The sequence below is a fragment of the Panthera onca genome, chromosome B3 (genome assembly GCF_046562875.1).
Source record: "Panthera onca isolate mPanOnc1 chromosome B3, mPanOnc1 haplotype 2, whole genome shotgun sequence".
Classification (NCBI taxonomy): Eukaryota; Metazoa; Chordata; class Mammalia; order Carnivora; family Felidae; genus Panthera; species Panthera onca.
This window is the reverse complement of record NC_138344.1, coordinates 58714457-58739706: the sequence shown is the minus strand read 5'-3', so window position 1 is coordinate 58739706 and position 25250 is coordinate 58714457. Positions and strand designations below refer to the sequence as shown.

The 25250-nt window shown below is 37.9% G+C and overlaps 1 protein-coding gene across 2 annotated transcripts in view; it reads right to left on the bottom strand.

The window, feature by feature from the left end:
* Nucleotides 1-25250, bottom strand: part of SPG11 (SPG11 vesicle trafficking associated, spatacsin) — an 86903-nt gene that overhangs the window by 30292 nt on the left and 31361 nt on the right. For both annotated transcript variants that reach the window (XM_060618693.3, XM_060618694.3), the window contains 16 exons: nucleotides 24972-25127; nucleotides 24383-24558; nucleotides 21912-22088; nucleotides 20998-21069; nucleotides 20585-20712; nucleotides 20107-20282; nucleotides 18986-19199; nucleotides 13617-13820; nucleotides 12208-12314; nucleotides 10614-10759; nucleotides 8806-8967; nucleotides 6556-6622; nucleotides 3371-3536; nucleotides 1989-2194; nucleotides 1617-1725; nucleotides 430-589 (listed from right to left, as the gene is read on the bottom strand). In XM_060618693.3, the coding sequence (XP_060474676.2) occupies nucleotides 430-589; nucleotides 1617-1725; nucleotides 1989-2194; nucleotides 3371-3536; nucleotides 6556-6622; nucleotides 8806-8967; nucleotides 10614-10759; nucleotides 12208-12314; nucleotides 13617-13820; nucleotides 18986-19199; nucleotides 20107-20282; nucleotides 20585-20712; nucleotides 20998-21069; nucleotides 21912-22088; nucleotides 24383-24558; nucleotides 24972-25127 (2426 nt within the window). The remainder of the gene's footprint in view (nucleotides 1-429; nucleotides 590-1616; nucleotides 1726-1988; nucleotides 2195-3370; nucleotides 3537-6555; nucleotides 6623-8805; nucleotides 8968-10613; nucleotides 10760-12207; nucleotides 12315-13616; nucleotides 13821-18985; nucleotides 19200-20106; nucleotides 20283-20584; nucleotides 20713-20997; nucleotides 21070-21911; nucleotides 22089-24382; nucleotides 24559-24971; nucleotides 25128-25250) is intronic.

The window sequence follows — 25250 nt, the reverse complement described above, 5'->3', positions numbered from 1 at the left end:
TGGAGTCACAAAAACCTCTTCCTTCAGCTCTTTAATACTAATGATTAGTCCTTTTTTTTAAAAAAAATTTTTAATGTTTATTTATTTTTGAGATAGAGCATGAGGGGGTGAGGCTGCAGAGAGAAAGACACAGAATCCAAAGCAAGCTCTAAGGTCTGAGCTGTCCTCACAGAGCCCGACGCGGGGCTCGAACCCACGAACCGTGAGATCACAACCTGAGCCGAAGTTGAACACTTAACTGACTGAGCCACCCAGGCACCCCTAATGATTAGTCCTTTAACTGAAGCCAATCCACTGAAATCTTAGTAAAAATAGTAGCATCATATAAAACAAAAGCCTAGGTATACACAACAGAAAAAACACTACTTTTCTTCCCAGAAGTCTTCTAATTTCCTCTTCTTGAATAGTTGGGAACAAATGGTGGCTTACCTCCTCTGGGGGATAGTTATGGAGTTGACTGTGAATAATGAACTGTAACCAATCATTTGCTTTGGCACATTCTCTGAGATAAGACGTGCTCAGTTTCACATTGTGGATCCTGCAGAACTGTATCGCTAATGCCCACTGGCTGCTAGATTCACTAGATATCCTGTAATTGGGCAGTAGAGGAAAAAACAAACTTGTTAAGATATAGCTTAATTTAATTTTAAACTGGAAAATTAGTAAATATTAAATAAATTTAACCACAGCATATGTTCTAAAAAGCCTTTCAACAAATATCAATGTTTAGTAGGCTGTTCTGGAAAACAGTGGTGGGAAAAAAGAGGACTCCTGTACCCATAACACAAAGCTTTCTTAGTATACTAGCAGAATTCATTTCTTTTATCAGCCAAGTATCTATCAGTAGATATAGTAGCTATATACCATCTTAAGGAGAACTGCATAAACAGTCAGTCAAGACACTTCCTGAGTGCTTAACTGTTTTTGCATGATTTACAGTATCAGAGTCCAGACAAGTGCATGGGCTTCCTAAGTGGGGAGTACCTGTTCCTAGATCAGGCGCGTTCAGGGTAGTATGGCTGTAGACAGGGAGTACCTGTTCCTACTGGCAGCAGGAAACTGCTGAAAACAGAGCCATTGACAGCAGGTATAGGAGAACAGTGTGCCTTCCCACAGTCTGGGGTCACCCCAGGGTTACCCCAGGTGGCGTAGCACAGAGGAAAGATGGCATAAATGTGTATGTAGAGGGGTTTTTGTGGATAGATGGTCACCTCAACTTTCATTATCAACTGACATACATTAGGAAGAAAAAATTAAGGACATCACTTAGAGTCAAATTTTGTGAGATCCATCCCACATCTTCTTAAATGATTTCAATATGTGACACTTAGGAGATTCCTCTGACCAGCAGGACAGTGGAGGAGACAGAGCACTTTTCCATCTCTTGGAAACTCTATCTCTAAAGAGTGAATAATTATCTTCACCCTCCTTTTACTAATGGCAAGAAGAAATTAAAATCCTTGTCCATTTACCAAGTATCTGCTATACGCTGGCTGAGTAAGAAGACTTGAAAGGATTGATAAAAATATGTGAGGCGTTAGAAGAAAGACTAGGCAAACACAGCTTGGAAGATTAAAGCTTGCTGGAAAAAAGACTGAGGTTGCAATTCAACAAACCTATTTATTTCCTGCTGCTGAATGCTGCTCCATATACCTTCTTCTAAAAGAATAAGCAATTCTTCTATGGTTGCCTTTTCACCCATAGCCAGTTTAGATAGTTTTTCAGCTGTAAGAAATATAAACAATAAAATATGGTGAAGAGAAAGGGTCAGGCGCTGGGAATTTCTGTTTGAAGAGTGTGGCCTTGGGCCATTTCAGAACCTAATTAAAAGGCCCAAAAAAGTGAGATAAAGTGCAAACATTCTGCCGTAAAAGAATGAGACAGGAAGGTAACTGTTTCTCCCCCAACCACTCATAATCCAGTGCCTCAGACCTATTCATCCCTTGTCCCCTGAACAAAACAAACCCCAGATAGAAAAGATGCTGTACCTAGAGACTCTCTGACACAGCTGTACTGAGCATCTTCATTTCTACACTTGTAGCTCAAAATTATATTGGCCACTTTCATATCAACTCTGAGCTTTAGGCTGTCGAGGCCAAGCAGTTCTAAGAAACAAACACACGCAGCTGCTATTGAAGGTATGTAGAAGGAGGAGAGTCCTAAAACATAGGCTTCATTGCCTACTTGCTGGACCCTGAAAAAGGAAGGAATCAAAATCACATCAGGATATGAAAATTATTTCTCAACAGGAAGAGCAGCCAGAATTACACAGTGATACATGAAGCGTCAGACACTTATGATTTTTGCCCCCTGCACACACCCATTTAAGTTCTTGGCAGTTTTTAGTTGTCTCCATAGCTCCCCATTCCCTTACATTTCACCTTCTCCTAAAACACCTGTTTATAAGCCAAATTATTCTTGCTTCCAACTTCATCCAAGGAACACAGAACTTCTGAAAGACTGTCAACTTGTGATCTTATCAATTATGAATATATATACATACTACCAAGAAAATTAATGCCAATTAAACTTGACATATTGTTTTAAAATTTCTTTTTAATGTTTATTTTTAGATAGAGAGCACACACACATGGGAGGAGCAGAGAGAGAGGGAGAATCCTAGGCAGGCTCCATGCTGTCAGTACAGACCCTCATGCGGGGCTCGATCTTAGAATTGTGAGATCATGACCTGAGCTGAAATCAAGAGACACTTAACTGACTGAACCACCAAAGTGTCCCCATTTATATTAGTTTTACAAGCGTAGACAAATTTCAAGGACAGATGCACACAAAAAAAACCGTATTAATTTACTATGTAGGATGAAGACAGGAGACTCAGGGACTCTTATCTTTCATTTTTCACCATTCTGAATTACTTGAACATTTTACCATAAAAATGCATTACTTTGTTAGCTATAAGACAAATCAATAAATAAAGTAAATCTATATTTAGCTGATTATATAAAATACTTCTCCAAATTCTGTACTTTATAAAAGTGAATTATAAAAAATGAAGATCATAAATACAGAATTCACATCTTATTATATATACAATTCCCTCTTTAGAGGAACCACTAATATTTGGCAAGCTCCTGGGTCATTTTTTTGTTTTAAACAGAATTTTAAAAGACATAAAAAGAATATTTTAATATTATCTTTATTATCTTTTTTCCTATTAACAAAGATATACTAAATTCCCCACACTTGGGATATACAGAAAAACACAAAGGGGAAAAAAAAGAACACTAAATTACTAGCCAGATATAATTATTTAACTGTGATATATTTTCAGAATTTTTTTTCAAATAAATGTGAAAAATACTCAGATATGCCTTTTATTAAGAGTACAAATTATGTTTTAAATACTCACAGCTGCTTAGGAGTCTTGCTCTTGGTTAATTCCTGGACCAGAAAAGTACCAAATGCAAATGAAGGCCGTCCATGTTGTAAATAATAAGCAAAATTCAGACGTTCCACTATAGCATACTTATTAACCAGGTCAGGGCTAGAAAAATGCGGGAGATGACTCCCTGCATCTGGGGAGAAAGTAAAGCAATATTAATCCTCTTCACTTCACCATGATCAATTCCAAATTTGTATGTGGGAAACTTAACTCTGCAATGGTAAAAGAAAACCAGTTGTTATTGTCATTTTGTACCACCGTGTATTACTGTGAACCACCAAAATGTAATAGTTTATTTTAATGTGAAGAAGTAGCCCTCCATTTTACACAAAAATATGTACCTGAAATGCTGCATAAAAAACTTATAATTTATGCTTTTTCCTCACGGAACTTATTTTATATGCCGTAATTCTCTATTTGATGATCATTTAAGTTCACAATGGCAATAATCCTTTAGCCTGTAAAATCTCTGCTGATGATCTGCAAAAAGAGCTTTATAATTCATTCATGCAGCTCATAACACAATGAAATCCCTTCATAACGTATTTATATGAGTCCTCTATTCACCAAGGCCAACTCACTATACCTTCCTCCAGTAAACAGTTTTAAGAACATCCTTTTCTTCATATTAATACCGTTCTACAATTTCCGTTTATCACTAGCTATAGTTTCTGATGATGTTTTCATAGAGGACCTCATTAGCTATATGATGATACCATCTTTCTAAGATTAGCAGAGTAGCTCAGTTTAAAGTTACTCTGTGCCCATGAAAATAACAGAAAAAAACATTTTTTCCTCTCTAGAGATATCTGAAGTCAGAAGATGTTTGCGTGTGACAAGTTAGTATGAAATAACCACTTCGGTCAAGCCCTAATCTTTAATTGCCTCTTAGGCCACTCACTACCTATAAAAAAAAAAAAAAAATGAAAAAAACATTTTTGTTTTCTTCTAAATGTATATTTTTAACATTTATTTATATTTTTGAGAGAGAGAGAGAGAGAGAGAGAGAGAGAATGAATGTGTGTGTGCAAGCAGGGGAGGGGAGGAGAGAGAGGGAGACAGAGAATCCCAAGGACTCCGTGCTTTCAGTGCAGAGCCAGATGCGGGGTTCAAGCTCATGAACTGTGAGATCATGACCTGAGACAAAATTGAGTTGAATGCTTAACTGACTGAGACACCCAGGCACCCCTGAAACCACATTTTGAACTGTTAAAGGAACAAGTTCTTGGAAAACTTCATCTGCTCTTATTTTCAAAGTTCAAAGCCTATTTCTGGAAAAAAAAAAAAAAAAATTATCCTCCAAAAAAAAAAGGATTTTTTTATACTGTGACTTGGTTCTTAAAAAAAAGAAAGAGAAAGAAAGAGAGACAGACTTGAAGAGAGGTGTCTGTCATCTAACAAAGCTATTACTTAAAAGTCTACCACCTTTAAGATTAAAAAATTGTCACATGCCTTATCTATATTCTTTGTACGAACACAGTGACTTTGGTAACTTGTAATTACACATAAAACTGTTCATTCACTCATTAAATATTTGCTGAATACATGTGAAGTATATAGCACTGCCTGGCACCAAATCAGCTAACTTTAGTTTTTAATTCAAGTAAGACCGTGATCTTTTAGCAGCTGGGGGCTAGTATGGAGAGGGTATACAAGAAAAAATTCTACCCAAAAGGTAATTTTCTCTGCCCTGACACAGAAGCCAAGTCACCTCACAGTCACTCTACATCTCTTTTCAGTGGTAAGACCATATGAAAAAAAAAGTAAACATTCTAATTAAATACAATTCTCCAATCTCATAAATCCACATTATGTTTTTATAATTGTTTCATTTACTTTATGCTTTATTTCTTCAAATATTTCCCAACACCAGGCAGGGAATATGCCTTTAACTTCCTCTCTTCTCCCCAAGTGTACCCAGTACGGTGCTCAGTCTCCAAAAGGGGGTCAGGATTCTGGTGAAGTTGTTGGAGTTGGAGGCATTAGAACAGCACAGGGGAATCAGTCTACACTCTAGTAGTAACTTCACTGAGATTAAGAAAGTATTTTCATTTGAGAATGCAATACGCACTACTATATTCAGCCATCAACAAATATTTATTGAATATCTATTACAGGTCTGGCACTGCACGAGCTCTGGGCAGTAGGTGAGTTAAATATATTGAAATTTGAAATTACAAAATGGACACATTAGAAAATTCATTTTTATGCATGTCCATAAATATTTACAGGGTATACATTATGTGCAAAGTACTAATCTGAAGCCTACTTTAGAGTAATATCGGCAGAGACACCACAAGTACCATGACATTAAAGGCTAACCCTAAATTTAAAAGTAAAAAAGAAAAAGTAGAGTTTAAGCATGGCACCAAAAAAAAAAGATCAGAGAAGTGCTTCTGGTCTAAAAAGAACAGCAATGTGCATGCCTCTGGTGCTTACCATGCGCCAAGAGCTCCAAGAGCTTTTTAAATACTTTGTCTCCTGTCATTCTCATGTAATACGTGAGGTGGGCACTGTTATTAACCTTATTTTGTAGGGAACTGAAGAAAGCTTACATCACTTACCCAAGATCGAGCCAGGATTTGTCTAAAGCCAACACCTATGCTCTTAATCTTATTTATAATACTATACTGTAAACAGGGATTTTTGGAAAGGGAGAAATTTAAGCAGATAGATAATACAGATACACTTTAGGATAATACATCTTATATTTCTCGGCAAGAATAGCACTAGTGATGTATTACAATTACTTTTAACTCACGAAATGTTTTCAGTTCAGTCTCCTAGAAAATGTTTTCCATCGGAATGCATCTTTATTTTTAAAATGGAAAGCAGTGAGGGGTGCCTGGCAGCCGTCAGTTAAGCAACCAACTCTTCATTTCACCTCAGGTCATGATCTCATGATGGGTCATGAGATCGAGCTCTCCACTGGGCTCCACACTGGGCATGGTGCCTACTTAAGAGTCTCTCTCTTCCTCTCCATTGTCCCTCCCTTGATCACCCACTCACTCGTGCACATATGCTCTCTCTCAAAAAACAAAACAAAAAAAAGCAGAGAAAAAAACTGGATTGGCCTTACATAAATTAAGTTCTACTGTCAACACTGCTGAGATACTTAACTTCTAAAGCCCTAAATACCTGTAATGACTTACCTCCTATAGCCAGTGTGTTGGCAGATTGCCAGCCAAACAATCTGCTAGGATCAAAGGGCAATAATGACTGAAAAAGGGGAGAAATCAGAATTAAAAGTTAATTGACTCTAAAATAAGTGAACAAAACTGTATGAAAAGACTTCACAGGTAGTCTGCTTCCCTTCTTCAACCTTATCTTTCTGAACATAAATTCTCTGAGCCCAACTTACAAAAAAAAAAAAAAAAAAAGAATGCATGAGACACTTTCCTACGTTAATAAAAAAAGAACTGGCTGTGTTCCTTTTACAGACTCCCCTCACTTCAAACTACATCTGCAAAGTGTACTCTCTTTCGGTTCAAACAACATCAATCATAATGTAAATGGATTTTTGAAATACTTTTGGAATCCAAAAGCAAGAGAAGAGGCTAAAAAATGTTACCATGTAAACAAGACAATGTTTTGTTTGCTAAAAGGACTAGAAAGGAAAGAGGAAAAGTAGATCAAAGGTTAGAGGAATGTGGTGAACGAACCACCACTGCCATCAAAGGAAAAAGAGGGCAGGAAGTTGTTAAGCCAGTCAGAAAAGGTTTGAAAGCTGGGAGCCATAGCTGTTTGAAATTTGTCTAAGCCAAAGATTTAGCAAAGATGATCAACAGATGGTAGAAAAGATAAAGGAGAAATAAAACTTTTAAGTCAAGATGTGAGTGGCTAAGGAAAAAGCAGCTTTGATTTAAAATTAAATAAGAATTTGTGGTGTGTTAAGGAAGGGCTACTTTTCATAAAGTAATACGACTAAAAAATTGCATCAGTCAACTTGAGAACAGAACAAAGAACAACCTGAACCACTTATGTTCTAGGCTGGCTGAATCCACTTTAGGCAGTGCAACTGCTTTGGTATAATCCACTTAAAGTTTATACCAGTGCTACTGGTCTGCAATAAGATAAGAAACTTGCAATAACTTTAAATCCAGCTAAATGCTTCCTGCTTCAAGAGTGTCTTGCTACACAGATCAAACAACAAAACAAAAAAACACAACAAAAGCCTGCTGAACTGAACCGTGTACTTAGTAACATAGATTTATATAATAGTTCAAGATCCTAATCTCATCACATCCCAGCAACAAGCAGTTCATGGAGTGGCACCCACATGGGGAGTGAGCATTCTGAGCAGGACTACTCTATAAATTAAGGACTGTTAACACTGGAGAAATTTTGTACCTTTATAGATTATAGGTTTATGTTGAATTAAAGACCCTAATGGGAAATATGCGCACCTAAAGAAAAAAAGCAAAAGCCCTCTGAAATGAGAAATGAACAAAAGAATGTGTTCGTAACAGAAGATCCCTGAATAGGTTTCAGGGTATATGAATTCCTTGAAAATATATGCAAACTTATACATATATGTGCAGTTTTTCTGGATAGAGGACTCACATTCTTAAAGAGGTTTTGTCCTGAGAATGGTTAAGAAGCACTGATTTAAATAAATAACTCGATTCACTGAGAAGAGAGAGACACAAGTTATCTGTGTAGAATGAAGTGGCTTTCGATGAAAGCAGCAGACAAGTATGCTGGCCAACTATCTGCTTTCAGATCCATTTCCACCTTTCCCCTACAGAGAACTGCATTGCCCAAGCTCATTTGCCCTTTGGCTACCAGTAGGGTTAGCCCAGAGAACAACATGGATACTAAAGGTGGGAAGAGGGGAGAAACCAGGTTTTTTTTTTCCTTCTTTGTTTTCTGGGGTATCTCCTCCAAGGTTCCAGCTCCACCTTCTGTTTCCGGCTCTCATTAGACAGCCAGGTTGTCAGATTAGCTCCCAGAGACAGCTCCAGCTTCTGGGTTCTGATGACACCACTTTCTTGCACTGTTCTTGCAGCCTTAGGAGTGTTGACGGCTTCCTTCTTCGTCAGTTTTTGGGTTGTCTCACCAGGGCATGTTTGGATTCTCCTTTCTGCTGTTACTGTGTAATTTCCTATTTGAAAGACCCAGGGTAGGAGCAGCTGGGTGGCTCAGTCAGTTAAGTGTCTGACTTCGGCTCAGGTCACGATTTTGCGGTTGAGGCGTTTGGGCCCCACATGGGATCTGTGCTGACAGCTCAGAGCCTGGAGCCTGCTTTATTCTGTGTCTCCCTGTCTCTCTGCCCCTCCCCTGCTTGCACTCTGTTTCTCTCAAAAAGAAGTAATAAACATTGAGAGACCCAGAGTAGGTTTCTGTTTTCCTGGCTGAATCTTGACTGATACCCCTCAATACTATCCACCTAAATACTGTACCTGCATAAGGTGGTAAAGTGTAATATCAGGTGGCAGGACGTTAGAGGCAGTATACTGTGGGAATAGAGCAGTTTTTAGCTTGGGATAAGGAGTTAATGCCATCTTCAGTAACTGGGGATCTACTTTCTTCAAACAGGTCTCATTTTCATCATTCTGAACAACCTAAATAAAAAGATCACATGGTACAGAGTAAGGGTTTTCTCTTTCCCAAATTTCAGGTTTTTGGTTTTTTTTTTCACACGAATGAAACAAGGTTAGCTTGAAAAAATACATGGAAGTGAAAAAACCAATGGTCAAGGAGTTAGAAGCCAAGAGTTCTCATTCTGGTTCTAGGAAAAACTAGCTGGTGACCCTGGGCCAGATATTCAACATCAGGCCTCAGTTTCCTCATCTATAAGATTAGGAAGTTCAACTAGATCAGTGGTTTTCAAACTATATGTGAAAAAACTGTTTGAAAAAAGGCTCTGCTACTAAAATGTTTAGAGTATTTTTTATTTTTTAAAATTTTATTTATTTAATTTATTTAGAGAGCACATGTGTGAGCAGGGGAGAGGAGCAGAGGAAAAGGGAGAGAGAGAGGTCTAGACCATCTTAAGCAGGTTCCACACTCAGCATGGAGCCTGACATGAGGCTCAATCCTATGACCCTGGGATCATGACCTGAAGTGAAATCAAGAGTCAGATGCTCAACCAGCTGAGCCACCCTGGCACCCCTTAAAATATTTAAATAGTAAATAGTAAATAGTAAATATTTTTAAAGGAAAAAGAAAACCACTTGACTAGATGACTTCTACCTAGGTTTTTCTCCCTCAGTGCTCAAGTTATTCTATGACTGTTTTTTGACAGGTGATTATAAACAGAGGAATAGATAACCATATGAATTAAAATACATTGCAATAATCTGGAGGATGTAGTATTATATTAAATTAGCATCAGTAAGAAGCTTTTAAGGATTAGATGTTAAACAGCACCCTTAATTCAGTTCCCTCTAACCAGGCATACTATACTTTGAAAGAAGCAGAGATGGGCAAATTTCCACTGGGTCCCTTAAGAGTTTATATGGATAGCCAAAAATTAGGATTTCCTTTTTGCCTAAGAGTACAAATAGTAGACAGTAATTCCTAAGCCACACATCTAAAATACAGTTACTCCCAGGAGCAATCAGAAACTGATGTGCTATCCTTAAAATAAACCTGGAGTTTAAAAAACAAAGGTAAGGGCACCTAGGTGGCTCAGTCAGTTTAGAGTCTGACTCTTGATCTTGGCTCAGGTCATGATCTCACAGTTCATGAGTTGGAGCCCCTCCTAGGGCTCTGCACTGGTGGTGCGGAGCCTGCTTCTGTCTCTCCTTCTCTCTGCTCCTCCCTTGCCTGTGCTCTCCCTCTCTCAAAAAAATAAACTTAAAAAAATAAATAAATACCAGATAGACACACACACACAATTGATTCTGTTTCTCTGGAGAACCCTGACTAATACAAGGCTTCTGAAATCCAGAGAGAGAGAGAGAGAGAGAGAGAGAGACAGAGAGAAAGAGAGAAAGAAAGAGAGAAAGAGAGAAAGAGAGAAAGAAAGAAAGAAAGAAAGAAAAGATAAAAAAAAATCTACACCACATATTAGTTCCCTTTCAACTTAAGAGAATATAATATAAAATATAAAACTTCATCCTTTGTTTTATGCTCTTTAATATAATGAGATACTTATAAGCAGTTATACTTGAATATCACAGGAGGTCTAGAAAATCCATAGATATTTCTGCTAAATTTAAAATCAGTCCTATTTTGCAATAACAGGTAAAAGTGCTATCCGTACCTGGCTGACACCCCCAGGGGCATACATTGTAGTAGCAAGGGCCAGGAGAGTATGTCCTTCCAACAGCATACTGCTTACACTGGCCTGGTTGCTGGGAATCAGTATCTGAGCATTTGCAAGGCTAGCCTGGAAGATCAATTTGGGATCTGGAAAACAAAAGAGTAGGTTTTTTTCCTTAAGAGAAAGAGTTACATAATTCTGAGAAGAAAATTTTCACTATCCACAGTATGAAGGACTTTCTAAGTTTAAAAGCAATAAGAAAACATCAAAAAGGAAAATGAGAGATTTGTCCAAATAAAAATAAACTTCTATTTAAACAACTGAGACAAACAACTGTTCAAACAACTGAGATAAACAAAACTAAAAGGCAGTAATGAACGGGGGGGGGGGGGGGGGGGCGGCGTGGAATTTTAACAACAAATTAACAACAAATGATAACCTAAAATTAATGTCTTCAGCAAAGAGCTCATACAAATCAATGCCTGAAATACTGACTCTCACAGATAGACTGTCACGATGTGGGAGCTTAATAAACATTTGTTGGATGAATGCAGGCTAAAAAAAAGGATAGAGAAAATAACCAGAACAAAATACATGAAGACAGATCAAGAGTTGCCTGTGGATGATTATCTACCTAGGCTATCTACCTGCAGAGTTTTACCTTTTGATAGTTGTCTGTGGCGTCCAATTTTTCTTTACAATAAACATATTATCAACATCAAAAACAAACAGAACAAAAACCCCAACCCACATTATGAAAAAATTCTTTATATTGGAAAAAAACCCAGAATTACATAAAAGTGAAAGATTGGCTGTTGACATTCCTTGCCTGTGTTAGTGGCTTTGCCTGTCCCCTTTCCCAAGTGGAGTCTCTGGAATAATACCAGCTAAACCCTCAAGGGGGGCAGGGGTTACAGGGCTTTTCTGATTATAACCAGAGCAAAGCTCTCCTTCAGCAGCTCTACTACATAAGACAGAACAATCCAGACATACTGTGGTTTTTTTTTTAAATTCCATCTGGAGTTACTTACTAAAAAATTCAGGGCAGACACCTGGAAGACAGACCACTTCTTCATAGAAAAAGGGTGTCATTACCAGAGAGCAGGAATTCACCCTGTGATAAACTGGTAAGATGAGACATATCCAGAAAGAACAAGCCTGAGGCTGAGGGGGAAGGGAACACTGGCACACATGCTGTCTGGCTTTTCTTGGCTGGCAAGAGGGCAACATTTTTGGTCTTCTGCTTTTTAAACAAAGCTTGAATCTAGGTTATAGTCAGATGTTTGTCTATAGACAAATGATTTATTTAGAGAACACAAATTATGTGCCATTTAACAGATCATTTAGCCAGACTTTTTTTGTTTTTGTTTTTGTTTTTTCGTTAAGAGACAGAGCATGAGCAAGGAAAGGGCAAAGAGAGAAGGGGACATGGAATCCAAAGCGGGGTCCAGGCTCTGAGCTGTCAGCACAGAGCCCAAAGAGGGGCTTGAACTCATGAACCACGAGATCATGACCTGAACCAAAGTTGGATGCTCGACCGACTGACCCACCCAGGCACCCCGACATTTTTGTATTTAATACAGTACACCCATACCTGTTAAATTACCGGAAACTTGTCGACACTGAACTAAAAATTCAAACCAAGGGTGAGCTTCATATAATTCACTTTTTTCCAAAAAGGGACAATTTGAAGGATTAAGTCTGTATATAAAACAAAGGAACAAACTCTGGTTAGCACACAGGATAAGACGGTTACAATCATGTTTGCTCCAGATGATAACTAGCATTTAAAAAAGGAATTTCAGAATTAAAAGTAAATATAATATACTCCAATCTTGTGTTGTGTTTTACTTATTACTTACGATCTAGAAATAGAGAAAAATTTAGAGACAGATAATTTTATTTATAATGTGTTTACTTCCATGATGAAATTTTACCAACTCTGTAAGATTAACAGATACCTTGTCCTGTCATATTTTATTATTTTAAACAACAAAAACTTGTCAGCATTTTCAAACTTCAGAGGCTTTTAAAAACTTCCACAACTACAGAGAAGCTAGGACCGAGGAATTAAATCTCAGGATAGATCCTTTGAATATATGACTTCTAAATCTTCTCTTACCAGCAGCTTTGGGGAAAACATTTCTGTGTCTAAATAAGCTTCAATGATACGAACCAGAAAAACACCATCTATTTGAATTCTTAGTCTTTAATACACAAAATAAAATAAAAAGGTTCTCATTAGCACCTAAGGGTGGACTCTGGAATCAAATCTAAGTAGAATTAAATCTGGCTGTGCCATTTATGAGAGCCATGTGCCGTAAGTAAGGCACTTGGCCTCTCTCAATGCTTCAGTTTCCTCATCTGTGTAATGGAGATTGGAATAACCACCCGATAGGCCTTTTGTGAAAATTAGATGAGATAATGCACGTAAAGTACTTAGTCTAGTGCCAGGAACACTGTAAGTACTCCTATATTAGAGACATAGTCTTGTTAGCACTGACCCAACAGCAATTCAGAGCAGCCAGAATGATCTTGGGCAGTATACACTGATGTATATCTATCTATCTAAATATCAATTTAAGAGTATACCTAACATACCTTGCAGTGGTTATGAACTCATAACCTTCTGTTAATCTTACAGAATTGTTTAGCATTCATTTGCCTGGTAATGAAGGTATCAAGTAACTCCAAGTTAACTTTCAGAATCTTCCTCTCTTTTAAACTTTTAAGGCATTTCTTTCATTTTATTCTTTGTAGTTATCTTATAGGTTAACAGACATGTTACAGGATTAACATCAACAAAAAACACATGATAAGCAGTTAGCTGAATGCAGCACTGAACTAAGGTACCAAGTATTGGAGTGAAGGGGCACTATTTCAAAAAGATCAGTATTCCTCAAGGGAGTGTTTAATATTTTCCTAAAAGTCACATTCAGAAGTAGTATGGAAAGAGGAAACTGATTTGTGCTGCTCAAGGACAAATCAATTCTCAATACTCACTTGTAACGGTCAAGATAGACATAGAGAAGATACTGCAGACTGTGTTCCAAACAATAGAGAATGAAGTGAGAATGGAAATCCCAACCTTCTTTGGACCTGTAGTTTTGAACGGGGAGAGTATCTTGCATCACACCTCCAATGCGGTTCAGTCTTAGGAGGAAGAGTTCAAAGTCTTCTAGTTCAGACTGAAGAAAAATCCCACTCCTGTTGGGCAGGTTTCAGAGGTGGCAAGTTACCAAGTTGCTACACTCAGGGCAGACCAAACCACTTCCATTGTGGAAGTCTCAGCTACTTAAAAATAAGGATTTACAAATTAAGACTGCCAAGTCTTGGGGCGCCTGGGTGGCGCAGTTGGTTAAGCGTCCGACTTCAGCCAGGTCACGATCTCGCGGTCCGTGAGTTCGAGCCCCGCGTCGGGCTCTGGGCTGATGGCTCGGAGCCTGGAGCCTGTTTCCGATTCTGTGTCTCCCTCTCTCTCTGACCCTCCCCCGTTCATGCTCTGTCTCTCTCTGTCCCAAAAATAAATAAAAAACGTTGAAAAAAAAAAAAAAAAAAAAAAAAAAAAAAGACTGCCAAGTCTTGTGGTAGGGTCCCCTCCCTAATGTAAGAAAAAACAAACCTCAAAGCAACCTGGCTATATGTGTATGTGACAACATCCCTCACAACCTTGTAACAGGAGACCACTTAACCAGACTACATGTTTGTGTGTTACCATATATAGGAGACAAAGAAGTAAAAAGTATATAGAAAACTACACCACGTGGTGTTCAGGGCTCAGTTCTCCAGGTACGAACCCAACTGAGCAATGCTGGCAGGAATAAAGTTACTTCCTGGAAAGAAAAGCCTCAGCGTCAGGACTATCTGTCTGAGAATCCTGCTACAGTCTCACTCTATAAATCTGTTCTGACACATATATATTTTGCTAGTTTCTGATGAAGACTGGTGCACCATCTTAGTATTTAAATCACAGTCTAGAGTTATCTTCATTAATTCAAAAACGTAATCTAAGCTATCTCCATTTTTTTATGATTTTAACTAGAATTGCACAATCCACTGTGGCAACAGTGGTTAGCTCTTGAAATTAGATGTTTTAAGCACTGGGAATTTCCAAAATTTAGAAGCTAAAGCAGAATAATTTAAATAGACCAACAACTAAACAAGAATAGAAATTTGCATTTAAATATTACTTTTTACAAATTTACTGTTAAATTTATATACTATACAGAGGACAATAGGAAATATATAATGTGGCATGTACAGAAACACTATGTAACCATCAGCCAAATAATAGAATATTATACCTTTGTGTATTCTTTCCCCATGCATGTCCTTTGCTACCCCCAGAGGTAACCACTATCCTAACTTTGTAATAATTATTTTTTAAAAAATTTTTGTAATGTTTATTTTTGAGAGAGACAGAGACAGAGACAGAGACAGAGTGCAGGTAGGGGAGGGCAGAGAAAGAGGGAGATAGAGAATCTGAAGTAGGCTCTAGGCTCTGAGCTGTCCACCCAGAGCCTGATGCTGGGCTCAAACTCATGAACCATGAGATCATGACCTGAGCTGAAGTTGGATGCTCAACTGACTGAGCCATCCAGGTGCCCCCCTGCCCATTCCCAACTTTAAAAAAATTTTTTTTTGAAGTTTATCTATTTTTGAGAGAGAGAGAGATAGAGTGCAAGCAGGCAAGGGGCAGAGAGAGAGGGAGACACAGAATCTGAAGCAGGCTCCAGGCTCCCAGCTGTCAGCACAGAGCCCGATGCAGGGCTTGAACTCACAGACCATGAGACCTGAGCTGAAGTTGGACGCTTAACTGACTGAGCTACCCGGGCACTCTTGGATTTGCCTATTTTAAACTTTATGCATAAATGGTACCTTCTGGATATATTGTTCTTAGTCTCATTTCTTTTATTCAACATTGTGTGATTTACCCATGTTAATACCTGTGACTACAGTTTGTTTTCATTATTATTTTTTTTAATTTTATTTTTTAAAATTTACATCCAAATTAGTTAGCATATATTGCAACAATGATTTCAGGAGTGGATTCCTTAGTGCCCCTTACCCATTTAGCCCATCCCCCCTCCCACACCCCCTCCAGTAACCCTCTGTTTATTCTCCATATTTAAGACTCTCTTCTGTTTTATCCCCCTCCCTGTTTTTATATTATTTTTGTTTCCCTTCCCTTATGTTCATCTGTTTTGTGTCTTAAAGTCCTCATATGAGTGAAGTCATATGATTTTTTTCTTTCTCTGACTAATTTCACTTAGCACAATACCCTGTTTGTTTTCATTGTTATATAGTATTCCACTGTAGGACTGTAACTACATTTTATTTATCTACTCTCTACCTTTGATGGTCAGTGCAGCTACTCCTAGATTTTTGGTAAAATAATTTTACATTTCCATGACTACAAATGAGGAAGACCATCTTTTCGTATGTTTATTGGCCATTTGTGTTTCCTCTTTTGTGAAATGCCTATGTATGCTGTTATCTTCCCCTCCAGATCCAAGCTCTGCTCTTCTCCTATCCCTGGAGGTTCACCTGCACAGAAGACTCTAGTACCCTCAGACTTCCATTTTGTTTTGCCTATGGGAGACCCCCATAAGAAGGTAAGAGTCAGAAAGAAGAGAAGATGAGGATACCTTGACTCTTTTTGTGCTGGGTGACTGCAGGTTGGCTGACACTCTCCACTAAGGGACACAACTCTTGCCAGGCAGCTCTCTAGGTCTCAGTAACCATTCTCCTTGACCCCTTAGGCCGTTTAGAAAGCATACCCTACTCCCAAGGTCATGAAAATATTCTTCCATATCTTCTAAAAGTTTTATAGTTTTACATTTATCATTTGGGTTTTGAAATCTACTTGGAATTGACTGTATGCATGAGAGAAGGCAGAAAGTCCAATTAAAAATAAAAGTCCAGTTTAAATCCAACCCCCCCCCCCCCCCCCGGCCACAGCTATTTTGTTACCCCAGCTCCCATTTGTTGAAAAAAATGTTCTTTGCCCACTATTCAGTGCCACCTCTGTCATATATAAAGTGAGCATGTATGTAGAAGTTTGTTTCTATGCTCATTATTCTGTTCTCTGGTCTATTTTTCTATCCTTGAACCAATACTCTGTCTTGGTTGCTAGAGCTTTAGAATAAACTTTTATATCTGGGAGGACAAATTCTTTTTCAGGGCTATTCTTGACCCTCTGCATTTTCATATAAATATTTATAATCAGCTTGTTAAAATCCACACGAAAACCTGCTGGGATTTTTATTGAGATTGCATTATATCTAAAGATCAACTTGGGAAGAATCGACAACAGGCTTGTCATGCTCCAAATCTAAATAGAACGTTTGTGGTGTTTCACCATCAAGCATAACGTTAGCTACAAGATTTCTTTAGATACTCCTTTCACATTAAGGAAATTTGCATCCATTCTTAGTTTGCTAATATGTAGCTTTTATGATAAATAGATGCTGAATTTTATCAAATGCTCTTCTGTATCTAACAGGGTGGTATGAGTTTTTCCTTTTATTTTTTTTTTAATGTTTATTTATTTTTGAGACAGAGAGAGACAGAGCATGAATGGGGGAGGGTCAGAGAGAGAGAGACACAGAATCTGAAACAGGCTCCAGGCTCCGAGCTGTCAGCACAGAGACCGATGCGGGGCTCGAACTCACGGACCGCGAGATCACGACCTGAGCCAAAGTCGGCCACTCAACCGACTGAGCCACCCAGGCGCCCCTGAGTTTTTCCTTTTAATCTCTTACTGTAGACCTAATTCACTAATGTCATATTCCTGTTGAATCACACACATACTAGCTTTTTAAATAAATAAATATTAAGCCAAATATTTGACAACCATGCTAGTTATATACAATTTTACTTTTAGTAAATAAGGAAAGGATTTAGTGCAATAGAAGGAACAGCAAATAGAAAGTCAGAGGTAAAAGAATTGAAGCCTGTAAGTAACTGGCTTGGGCAAAGCTCCTAACTTCTCTAGATTTCACTCTCCACATCTTCAAATTGATTAGGACAATACAGCTACACTTCCCTAATAAGCATAAATATAAAATAAAATAAATACATGAGGAATATGCTTCAGAAACTTAAAAATTAATATATATGTTATTGTCTCATCATATTATTTTTATAGCCTTAGGAAGATAGGTTTAGCCTGTGAAATTGCTGATATTCAACCATTTTTGACCCACACAAACGGCAAGTTCACATGGTTCAATCTAACAGAATTGTTTTTAGCAATTAATTAAAAATTTAAAGTCTTCACATCACTTCAAGAGCTACTGACCCTTCACTAATTTTTTTCTTTTTTTAAGTTTATTTATTTTGAGAGGGAGAGAGAGACAGAGAGAGTGCAGGGCAGAGAGAGAGAGAGAGAGAGAGAGAGAGAGAGAGAGAGAATCCCAAACAGGCTCTGCACCATCAGCACAGAGACTGATGCAGGGCTTGAACTCACGAACCACGAGATCATAACCTCAACTGAAATGAAGAGTTGGACACTTAACTAAGCCACCCAGGCATCCCCTCACTGATTTTTTTTAAATTTTTTAAAATTATTTTCTTAATGTTTATTTTTGAGAGAGAGAGAGACAGAACGCAAACGAGGTAGAGGCAGAGAAAGAGGGAGACACAGAACCCAAAGCAGGCTTCAGGCTCTGAGCTGTCCACACAGAGCCCGATGCAGGGCTGGAATTCACCAACTGTGAGATCATGACGTGAGCCAAAATCGGATGCACCCCTCCCCCTCACTCATTTCTTAACTGAACAGTCCTCTTTAGTTAAAATCCACAGGCAGCACACAGGTGCAGTGACAGTAATGAGAAGAGTAGGAGACATTACATGACATTAAGGCATCCTCTTCTCAGCTCTTGCCACTTGGTCCTTGTAGCTCCAATGACAGCTGACCATGTCAGCTACAGTGTGAGAACCTATTCACTAACACATGGTGTTAAATGCATGTGATTTTAAATATTTTTTTTTAAATTATTTATTTTGAGAGAGAGAGAGAGAGAGAGAGAGAGAGAGCAAGCATGAGCAGGGGAGAGGCAGAGAAAGAGAGGGAGAGAGAGAGAATTCCAAACAGGCTCTGCACTGACAGCATGAAGCCTGACATGGGGCTCAATATCTCACAAACCATTAGATAGATCATGATCTGAGCCAAAATCAAGAGTTAGACACTCAACTGAGCCACCCAGGCACTCCAAAATGCATGTGATTTTAAAACCTCAATATATGGTAACACTATAATTTTAAAATACTATGAAACAACATTGCATTGGATTTATGGCATTTCAGAGCAAAATTTACACCATTAGTTTTTTATTGCCCTTCCTTGTATTCATCTCCAGTTACAATACCTGGCCAGCTTATCTAAAATTTCATTCCTCATGTAGTTGTTGCAGCAAGTATTCTGATCAATAACATCAACAGTCAGAAGGGGCCATCTGTTCTGCTGAAGTGAAGCACAACTGTTCTGGGTCTGAAATTCTCCAATCCACAAGATAATGCTTGACCAATCATGGCGAGCTGTGAGGTATCTCCAGAGGGCTTCGGGAGAATATGATTTGTACTCTGCATTAAGAATAAAATACATTTTAAAACAGCAGTGAATTATGATTATTGACACAAAACTCAACAATAATTAACTTAATAGATTCTTCTTCCCTTTTCTTTTCTTAATATAAATAAAAACTTTGGGGGCACATGGGTGGCTCAGTCAGTTAAGTGCCTGACTTCTGATTTCGGTTCAGGGCATGATCTCATGGTTCATGGGATCAAGTCCTACGTTGGGCTCTGCACTAACAGCACAGAGTCTGCTTGGGATTCTTCCTTTCCCTCTCTCTCTGCCTCTCCCTGGCTCATGCTCGCTCTCTCTCTCTCTCTCTCTCTCTCTCTCAAATTAAATAAACAAACAAAATAACTTTGGCTGTAATAGTTAACATGAATTTAACATTCTATACATAACTACTATTACTTGTTCCCCAGAGCCCTCATGTGATACAGATCCTTAGTTTACACAAGAAGAAACTCAAAGACTATTGGAAAAACACAGATGTCACTTTGAGGCTGGCTAGAGAATTCTTAGCCTTGAAATTTCAATTCACTAGACCATATGGCTTTTCTCTTTCACTGTCACATTATAAATCTCTTACAAAAACCTTGAGATATCCCAGAGTCATGGGATTGAGCCCCATGTTGGGCTCCTTGCTGAGCATGGAGCCTGCCTAAGATTCTCATTCTCATTCTCTCTCTCTCTCCCCCTCTCTCCCCTCTGCCCCTCCCCAGCTCATGCACACACTCTCTAAAAATTAAAATAAAAACCTTGAGATAAGAGGTCTTCATGCAATGACTTGCATTTTAAAGTAACTGAGTATTCTTCCTCCAAAAGGAATTCCAAAATGGAGACTCACCAAAATATTCAAATGCCTAATTTAATTCTCATACAATATGTTTAAATTTTAGGTTCTTTCACACTTGCCTTCTGGACTTATCCTGGGGAGAAGGATGGATTCTTGTGTTAGTTGATTCCACCACTGAGCCCAATTTAACACAACTCTGTGGTCCTGTTTGTTAAATTTATCTTTAGGATCATGTTTCAGGAGTGAGTCCAAAACAGATTTGTGCTTGAAAAAATCCTGTTCCTTCATCCTATACCTGAAACAGTGGTATAAATTTTTTTAATTTTGGAGGGAAAATCTGCTCATGAACTTCAACTCTTTTAGGAAACACATAATTCAATACTATAATTTTTGTATTTATTATCTTAAAAATATGTATGTAATTATACAAATATTGAAATGAGAGGAAATTCCCTGAGTCCCTTCTGGATGATACAAGTTTTATCTTCATAGAGAATGTAAGCTCAATTCCACATAAAAAACCTGTGCTCACTAACAATTATAAACAATGTCCACAATATTTTTTCCATATTATCGAAAGCAGGCTAATAAGACTACCTGGCAAAGGACTGGATCTGCACATTTTCTTGAAAATGTCCTGAATAAAACTTCTCAACTTGATGCACGAAGTCTATAGTTCTCTTTTCATTTTCAGAAAAATAATTTTTTTCTTTTAAAATTTCAACCTTGAATAAAAAGTAATTAAGCAATGACCTCACAAAAATCAATCACAACTGCAAAACAAATGTCATAAGATTAAATGCCATTTAAGAACTGTATTTTGAATTTTTGAAGTGTATATATATTCACACAAATTTTCTTTTACCACAAATGCAAAATGATCATTAAAAATAAAAGGAATTCTAATACTTTTACTTACTAGACATTAGTCGAATATTAAAATAATTCATTTTGAATTTTCACCAAGGTTTACTAGAAGATGTAAACTACATAGCCTCACCTTTACCTACCAAAAAGTCCCGTATATCTTTATCAGTTGTATAGAAGCAGATCTTGAGCAACTGGTCTTTTACATCAAAGCCCTGTAATAAACAGAAAAATTGAAAAACCTTTACATTTTGTAAAAGGACTATTTTAAACATAAATATATGTTGGATAAAGAAATACTCTATTACAGACATGTACCCTGTTAGAATTCTACACCTTTTCTGCTCTTGTGAACACTCATACTCTAGATTTACCTTACGTATACACTGCCTATCCCTAAAGTCCTTAGCCATTTTGCCAGAACAAAAGCAGCAGATAGAACAATTTAAGGTAATGCTAGGCTACCATGACCAAAACTGCAGGTATCTGCTATAATGATTCACTTGAAAACAAAAGTCAATGCAAATCACAATGCTTGCATGGTTTCACTCTGTACCTCTAGAAAGTTACCATGGACAAGCCACGACCATGCAGATTAGGGCCAGGTCTCAGCTTAGTCCAGGAGGCCTACCTCTGGGACTTCCCCTTCTCAAATGAAGTAAAACCACAGAGCACGAAGTAAAAGTATAAGCCATTAGCTCAAATGGAGACGTAAGGGGTCACACGAACAACCCAGAATGTTTCCCAACAAACGAGGTTCTGTGCACACTTTGACATGTGTGAAGCCTTCTAGGAAAAGCACTGTCTCCTTCTAGTCAAAGTGCCAAGTATAACAGAGAATAAATGATGGAAACTCCCAATAAAAAAATTTCTTCAAAAAAGTTCTCAGTACCAAAGAACATTTCTGACTATTTCCCAGTAAAGGCTATATAAATTTCTTAGTTTCTGACACAACTATGAATACAAATCAATTTTTATATCAATCAGAAATTGCATTCAATATAGAGAATGTTTCTTCCATTAGAGACTTTAAGATCAGACAGTTTATGCAACTCACCATGTTCTTCAAAAGTTCAGAGGCTTCCTTTATGTTGTTCTTTTTCAAATTGTCAAAGACCAAATTTAGGCCTATTCTAATCAGCTCCTCAAGTCTTTGAGCAGAATGACTGTTAATCCTGAAGAAAGCCTGTGCCTCTGGTATTCTGTTGCTCAAAATAGCATCGGCAATAACTTCCTAAGAAAATGAGGAAACGTATTTGCCTTTTAAGTTCCTTTTTATTTCCTTATTATGATTATCAACATGGGACTGATATATTTATTGAGCACCTAATAGACTTTTATTGAAAATCAACCACTAGATTTGGTGCTTTGCACAGGACAGATGAAGTTGACCAAAATACAGGCTATTAGACTAGTGGAAAATATACAAATAAAGTATTGAGTATAGTCTTGTATGATAAAGGCAATGATGCAGGTATCCCAGGGTGCTAGAGAGGAGGGTCCAGAAGAGGAGCATCTAAATAAAAGAGGTAACAACAAAAGAAAAGTCTTCCTAGTAGAGAGGACTAATGAGGTGAAATTTAAAAGGCAAGTAAGCATTACATACATATATTGAGGAAACAGGACAAGTGTCCCAAAAAGAGGGAATATATACCGAGGTATAAAGGCAAGAAACGGTATCACTCTTTAGGAAACTCCAAATTACTCAATTTAACTGGAGAAAAAACTGGACATAGTAGCAGATGAGATTTGAAAGAAAAGCAGAGGTTCCATCATGAAGGGTGTTATATGTAGGAGATAGATTGTATCCTGAAATTTATGTGGAAACACTGAAAGATCTTAAAAGCTAAGGGTGACATAACCAGATACATATTTTAGGAAGAATGTTCAGGTAGCAATGTGGAGAATAGACTACAGGGGATTCAAGCTCAAGACAGTAAGGCATTAGAAGGTTACAGCAAAAATCCTAGTAAGAAGGAATAAAGACCTACACTGAAGACCTATACCCTAGACAGAAGAGGGACTTTTTTTTTTTTTTTTTTTTGAGAGAGTGCACGTGCACAAGTTGGGAAGGGACAAAGAGAGAGGGAGAGAGAAAGAATCCCAGGCAGGTTCCACACCATTAGTACAAATCCCAATGCCAGGCTCAAACTCACAAACCAGGAGATCATGACCTGAGTTGAAGTTGGATACTTTACCAACTGAGTCACCCAGGTGGCCCAAATAGGGGCATTCTTAACCCGGGGCTTTCAAGGAGTAGGTAAATCCCATGAAGACTTATGCAAAATTGTATGCATGTGTACATGCACACAATCACATGTATATTTTTGGAGACAGAGTCCACAGCTTTCATCAAAATAGGCTATAACCTTTCAAAAAGTTAAAAATCAATTATTTTGAGCAAAAAGACCAGAGGACCATGGATGGTACCTTGGAGTATATTAAAGGGTGAAAAATAGGAAGTGAAACCTGCAAAGGAGACTGTAAAAGAGAAGCCAAAAACAGTAGAGGGAAAATCAATTAACTTTCGGATAGAGAATAAGAGATACAGAAAAAGCAGTCACACCAGCTATTTCCCTGTTCCTCCACCCCAAGAACAGCAGTCCTGCGAACCTGACAGTATGTCAAACTTATCACTTTCACTCCCTACTGAGTTTGATCATCTGGGTTAAGCTATTTTGGTCTTTGTCTTTCCAAAGCCAATACTCGACAGGTGGGTGGAGGGATTCTTCCAGTCCCCAGTCATAAAGAGGGCAGCAGCACAGTCTGGTTGTACTAACTTCTATAAAAAGAAAGTCAAGGGGCGCCTGGGTGGCTCAGTCGGTTAAGCGGCCGACTTCGGCTCAGGTCATGATCTCACGGTCTGTGAGTTCGAGCCCCGCGTAGGTCTCTGTGCTGACAACTGGAGCCTGTTTTGGGTTCTGTGTCTCCCTCTCTCTCTGACCCTCCCCCGTTCATGCTCTGTCTCTGTCTCAAAAATAAATAACTGTTAAAAAAAAAAAAAAAAAAAAAAGTCAAGCAGGTGAGCTAGAAAATTTAACTGGCAAGATATCTTAACTGGAATCTGAGATAGGACTCAAACTGAGTATATGTCCAAGAAATAATGCCATAAAATAAAAGTTTCCTAAGATCAAACTACCAGCAGCAATGTGATTTACCCAAAGGTCAGGCAGAATGCTTAAGTCCAAAGTGCCAGGCCCTAGCCATTGAAGAAATATCGTGAAGAGTGTGCCACTTCACATAGTTTTGGGGTTGGGTGCTTGTCCCTGGATCTAAGTGGGCAGATCTGGCATTAAGAATTCAGAGGGAACCTCTCTGTGTTCTCAATTAAATACACAAGCTTGTAGACATAAATTTGAAGTCATGCCCAGAGATCTCCAAATCTATAAAACCTAAACTCCAAATGTATAAAACCTTGCTAAAGATTCTGAATCACAAATGTACAGATTCTAAATTCCGGTTTTCAAATTGTTTTCTCAGATCCTCTAAATCTGGCAAATAAAAGAAGTAGTAATTACTCATATTTACCTCAACACTGAGTTTCTTCCATATATCGCTTTCTCTTACTTTGGGGACATTTTCATTTACATCATATTCATCTACGGTATCTATTATCTTCCAAGGAAACTTTATCATGAAGGTTCGAAGTTCATTAATGTAGCTGGTCAAAATGTTCACTCCCTGCTGTAGATGTTCATCTAGTTCTGTGGAAAACATCAATTTGCCAATTTCATGTATATAAAAATGTACGTGTGCATATACATATAGAGAGAGCAAGAACTGGAGAAAATAAACCCTAAGCTGTTATAAAGAATTCTAGAAAAATGCCGAAAAATTAAACTCGGTGTTTTCAAATTTCAAACAAAAAAATCTGAGCTTATTCGTATTTACCAGTAGCTCTGTGTTTTAACATAACCCTTTTCACAATAATTAGTCCCTTCTGTCAACGTGGCCAGTATTGGAACCTATTTCACTCAATCAATTGTATACACTGACTCTTCTCAGCTTTAGGAAATAGCAGTCTCTTGGCTTATATTTTCTCGGGCAATAGGACCACTGGGATCTCTGTCCTGACACACGGATAGGGCAGTTGCACCCCTCTTTGCTGCTATCTTACCTTCATTGTGAAGAAAAAGCTCCTTTATTTGTTTGTTAAGAAAAGACAGTGTAAGATTAAGCAACTGTTCTGAAAAGTGTTTGCTTTGGGTTTCAGAATCACTTTCTCTAATTGCTGAGCAAAGTAAATCCAAGGCTGGTGTCAGCTTTTCCACATCTGAGAAAGAACCAAAGAAATTAACATGAACACCAGTATTCTTCTAACAAAACTAACATAATCAAAAATATGTTAAAATTTTTTAGGAACATAACAGATATATGTCTATTGGACTACCTGATA